The sequence below is a fragment of the Populus alba genome, chromosome 12 (genome assembly GCF_005239225.2).
Source record: "Populus alba chromosome 12, ASM523922v2, whole genome shotgun sequence".
Lineage (NCBI taxonomy): Eukaryota > Viridiplantae > Streptophyta > Magnoliopsida > Malpighiales > Salicaceae > Populus > Populus alba.
The window spans coordinates 11920931-11926795 of record NC_133295.1 but is presented as its reverse complement, the minus strand read 5'-3'; the positions used below and the strand labels follow the sequence as shown (position 1 = coordinate 11926795).

Here is a 5865-nt window from a genome sequence, read left to right as displayed (position 1 = left end):
CACCCTTACTGAAATCTGAACCTAGAATATTAAAGCCAAAGCCATGAAAATACCTCAGAACAGTATATATATGAAGGTGGTCCTTCCATGCGTGATTGATAGAAAGAGAACCAGAGAACCTAAATAGAATCTTGAGTTAAATATGAAGAAGAAGAAGAAGAAGTCCTGAATCTCTACAGTACTGCACAATACGAATGACAAGCTAATAAAATTGAAGGCATTGGCTAGTAAATCGATCATCCATGCCCTTCATTCATGCTTGCAAGAAAAATCATGAGTTTGTTATTAAATTTTATACACTTTATGGACCTTAATTTCCTCTTCTTTTCTTCTTTTGGGTTTTTATGGGAACACTTCACACATATCAAGTTGAAAGAAAGCAACATATTAGAGTGCCAAACGACATCGACCTCGAAGGCCTTAGACAGACGAAGGAGGAGATCAATTTATTATCACCACGTACGTACGTACACACTACCACACATGAGATATGATACGAGGTTCCTTTTGAAGAGTGTAGCTTCTTTTACAGCACCATTTATCGACTCTTTAATGGTGAGATCCATCATCAATCGTCCTGCATTCATTTCGAAAATTCAGTGCTCAACATAAATTAGCTGGGATGCTTTCTCTGAAAAATACCCACTTTACATCAAAGTAATGGATCAGACGAACAGGATTGGGCCGGGTTCTTGTTGATTTGACCGAGCAAAGTAATTTGCTTGTTGATATTAAAAAAACTAATACAATTTAAAAATTTAAATTTTTAAATTACGTTCAATATATAATTTATATTATTATATAACACACTTTTCAAGTGAAAGTTTTTTGAACTTAAAACTTGTATATTATATTATTTTATTTTATTTTTAATTTTTATTAAATTAATAGAAAATATAAGTTTTGAACTCGTAACTATTTGATTATTAAGATTTTGATACCATATTAAATAATTATTTTATTTTAAAAATTTAAGTTGTTAAAGAAATTGCTATATATCATTCTTTAACAGTTAACAAGTAGGTCTTGCATACTTGGTCTAAGGGTTTGCATATTCTATATATTTTTTTTAATAAAGTATAGGTTTCAGTACTGTACTTCTTAATAGATCAAGGGAACATACCTTGGCATGGATTAGCTGTTAATTAGTAAATTGACTGATTAATTACCTCAGCTGGATCGCTTTACGAGCATTTGGTTCCCAAATCCTCGAGCTTATGTTGCCATCATGCAGCTCATGCAGCTAAACCTCAAAACGTAGAGGAGGGAAAATGAATTTCAAACCTCAACTTTAATTTTTAAGCTAGCTAATTCAGAAGCACAAGCTTCAAAACAAAAATTAACAAGATGGGAGTTTTCAATATCTCACTCTCTTCTTAAGACGAGCATTCTCCTCTTGAATAGATCTTTGCTGCATTTTAACAAGATAAAATCACTACTAGAAAATAATTTCTTAATAGAGATATATAGGTATTTTAAGAATCTCCAATACTAGAAAAAAAAAAAAAAAAAAAAAGACATACCACAAGAATCTCTACGATTAAGAAGAATGCCACTAAAGATAATTAAATAACAATGTCAATTCTTAAATGTCATTATAATATATATTTATCATAGTATTTATATTAATAAGTTTTTTAAACAAATATCATCAGAAGTTAATTTTATTATAGTAAATCTTGATTGTCATATATATATATATATATATATATGTCTGGCTGGCCGACCTGGAACCCGGTCGACTCGGGGCTAGAATCAGACCAGGTTGAAGAAAAAATAGGAGAAGGAAAAACCCAGTGTGACCCAGCAACCCGGTTGTAACCCATTGATATTTGTTTTTTACTAAAACGACATCGTTTTGATTTAAAAAAAGAATTGACCCGGGCGACCCGGTCAAAACTCAAAATCCAGACCTTAGATCAGACCAGGCCTAAAAACTATGACTTTTATACTATAAGATTCTTAACACATGGAACCTGAATTCGAATGAGATCTAGCTATATCTAACCAGCTCAAACTTTATCCTATTAATATGAATTAGTTGAGATAAATCAAGATACATAGCTTCTTAATTACCTTTCCTTTCAGCCAGTTGACGTGCTCTGCGGCGATGCGTAACTGTGCAATAATATCATAATCACATATCGGTCAATAATTACATCAAATACATAAGGCTTTTATACCTTTGTAAGGTTGATTAAGGCTCTCAAAATATATAATTTTGATCCCTTTTTGGTTCTATTCCTTAATTTTTTTTCCCCAGCCACTGATATATTTTCGTTTATTAAGAAAAAACACTTGGAGTTCGCATAATTATATCTATAGATATGCAGTTTAATTATCCCATGTTGTCTTCTAATTTACCTTTCTTAATTAACAGTAAATGTAAAAGGATTTACCTTCTTAGCGCGGACACGTTCAACTCCTGTCTTTAATTGTCGTTCTAGCTGCTTCAACTCTTTCATCCCCAACATTTCTATATCTTCTCCTATACAGTGCCTAATAAAGCAACGGAATACTTATCAGTAATCAGCAGCAGCAGCAGGACGAGGAGGAGGAGGAGGAGGAGACTAGCCATTATAAATTGAGTATAAATTATTATTTAGTTTCTTTAATTTTAAAAACACAAATCACATCCCTAAGCTGAAACGTGCATGAAACATACCTAAGCTGTGCCTCCATTTCATTTACAGTTTTCTGCAACTCTTCAATCTCACATCTCCAAAACTGTTCAATGAGGTAGAGAATCTATGAGATTCTAGCAAGATCAGAGAGTATATAAGATGTAGCTGTTTAATTAACCAGGAAACCCTATTCATCTGTTTCTATTGAAGTATATATGTCAATTACCCATTACCTGAAACTTATGTTTTCCTAAATGATTAGCAAACTGACTAGAATTCAACAATATTAAAACCTAAAAACCAATACGATAACAGAGATCACAGTAATAGATGACACGTCGTTTATTCAAACGACACATCCTCTCCTAATTTTTTTCCAGTCTAGGCGTCCAGTCTTGATTTTAAACCTAAATATTTTTTTTTTCTTTACTCATTATACTCTCTCTCTCTCTCTCTCTCTCTCTCTCTCTCTCTCTCTCTCTCTCTCTCTCTCTCATAATATTTTAAAAAATTATTTTTAAGAATATAATTGTATTGAAAGTTTATTCTTTTTTCTCGTTTTATAAGATTAATATGGAAAAGCAACTTCTTAAAATAAATACTATACAATTTAATAATTTATACGAATTTGAAGTTAATGAATTAGAGCAAACTATTTTTTATGGGTTTAGTGATTTTTTAACATTATAAAAGAAAATAAATATCATTATTTAAGAATTAATATAATAATTAAAATATAAGAAATGAGAATTGTCGTGCTCTTAAAACAAATTAGATTTAATTAACGGTGAAAAGAAGGAGGTAAACATATGCAATAGATCAATTGGATTTTTTAATGTCATATTTGGTCAAATTTTATTTATTGTTATTTTTAGCAACAGTTTTTAAAAAACAAAATTCATTCATCAATATTAATTTTGATTTTGTTGAAAATTAAACTTTATAATTTTTTGAGTTTGCTTTTCATAAACTATCCTAGTCTTATATACATAGTTTTAAAACCCGGCTCGGCCCGGCGGATCGACTCGGGACCCGGCCGATCCTGGGTTGAAACTGAGTCGGGTTGAAGAAAAAATAGGAAAAGAAAAAACTTGGTGTGACCTAACAAGTTGATCTAGCGGGTTGACCTAGCGACTCGGTTGACCCGGCAAGTCCCATTCAAAAACCCGGTTGTAACCCGTTGACTTTTTTTTTTTATTAAAACGATGTCATTTTGATTTTATTAAAAAAAAATTGACCCAAACAACTCGGTGACCTAGTCAAAACCCAGAACCCTAGCCTTGGACCGGGTCGAGTATAAAAACTATGCTTATATATTAGGTTAAGTATTTGATGAGTTCACCATGGTTTAAATGGGTTTTTTAGGTTATTTTTTATTAATTTGTCATTTTTTTTATTTCATCCATCTACCTTGTAGTGGTTAGGAATTGGGTTTTGTTGTTATTTTTTATCGATTTAATTTTTTTGTGTCATTATTATCTTATGGTCTAGATTGCGAGTTTGATAAGCTAATTTAAGCTGTTTTAGTTCTTTTTTCCCTTTTTTAAATGATTTTTTTAATTTTCCTTTTAAGTACAATGGGTTGTCTAGGGATTGAGTTTTGTAATTTATTTTTATTTGTTTTTTATTGGGATATTTCAATTTTATATCTTAAGTTCCTTGCTCAACTGATTAACCTAGATTGACTCAGATTTTTATTTTATCATTTTAAAAAATCAAATATTTTATTTTCATTTTTGTCCTCTACTATTTTTTTATTGGCATTTTGTATATCCTTAGACTAATTAAAAATGCACTTTAGATATTATTTTATTAAATTTCATTTCATTTTTACTTAAAGTAAGATTGTTGAAATCTTTTCTCATACAAGTTTTCTTGTTAATGTTATTATAATAATTTTTTATTTAATTCGGTTGATTTATCATGGTTGCCTGATTTCATAATCATATGATTTAATAAAAACAAATTTATTAATCCTAATTAAGTCTATCACCTAAATCTTTCATTTTTCTTGCTTGAAAAGCATTCTAATAGTGTCTAATTATTATTATTTTTTTATGTTAAAAGATATTTTGGTTCGGCAGGCTATCAATTTAGTAATTACTATAACATCGTCGATTGATTAAGGGCTGCTTTGTTAAAACCTTGAGGCTTTATAAATTTGTCGCCTATAAAATAACTTATCTAACAAACTAGCCAATGAAAATCAATGATTGACCCAAAACCATAGAGATCATAGTCAATTGGAATAATTGTATTATGTACCCAAAAAAATCTATAATAACTGTAAACATTACGAAAAAGAACATTCGAAGTTTGAAAAATTAAGTCAACGAACTATAAAATATCGATCTTCGTCGATCAATAGAATGATAGTCAGCATCATTTACGATTTTAAAAAGCAGATAATTGAAGTCAAAGATGACCTTGTTCACAAGAAGAGTACTGTTTCGGATTGCATAAGAACATGCGATTATAAGAAAATCAAACCATAATATTAATCACTAACCTCCAAGGATCTAGTGTGTGAGCCATTTGGTCCAGACAGGCCGGCTTCACTCCGGTACCTAGCGACGGTCCTTTCCATCCTGCAGCAACAATATTATTTATCTTGTCAACTTGCTTAGCATGCTAAACATGTAATCTACAGCTCAGAAGCATCTAAGGCTAACATGGGAGGAAGAAGAACTACTGACTCATGACTTGCAAACTGGTAAAACTTTCCGGTCGGGGAAAAAATAAAGAGGGAAACTTCAGCATCGCACAGAATTGAAAGCTCAAAAGCTTTCTTCAGAAGCCCATTTCTCCTCTTTGAGAAGGTTACTTGCCTACGAGTTGGATTCTCTATTCTTTTTAGCTCCACTTTCCCTCTCCCCCATATTTGTCTAACTCCAAGAAGGAAAATATAAACCTTAGACTATGCTAGCTAGATCTTGCTCTGCTACTTATAAGAAAACTTGCAAGGCATACAGATAAGCAATCTCCTTAATATGAGCTAACTATAAAATATTAAATAATGTCCATGCAGTGCAAGTCAAAGAAATGAGCTCACCATCCATCAAAACGATATAATCAAGTATGTTTTACTACTTGATAAGGAAATATGATGGAGGAGAATGGTGCACTTTCTGCCGCACGAGAAGAGCAGGACGGGACATCACTAGCATGCTCCTTTTGGCAAAAAAAGATCCTTTTATTTCATTATTATAGCTACACCGGACTCTACCTACGTGTCGGACGC

At 31.5% G+C, this 5865-nt stretch overlaps 1 protein-coding gene across 1 annotated transcript; it reads right to left on the bottom strand.

Annotated features, from left to right (window-relative positions):
* Positions 1-225: 225 nt before the first annotated feature.
* LOC118044843 (transcription factor CAULIFLOWER) lies at positions 226-5526 on the bottom strand. Its single transcript, XM_073412915.1, has 8 exons — positions 5297-5526; positions 5134-5212; positions 2666-2727; positions 2400-2499; positions 2077-2118; positions 1370-1411; positions 1170-1243; positions 226-577 (listed from the first exon to the last, which is right to left on the bottom strand). Coding segments are annotated over exons 1-8 (429 nt in total). The 5' UTR covers positions 5299-5526; the 3' UTR covers positions 226-549.
* Positions 5527-5865: the final 339 nt, after the last annotated feature.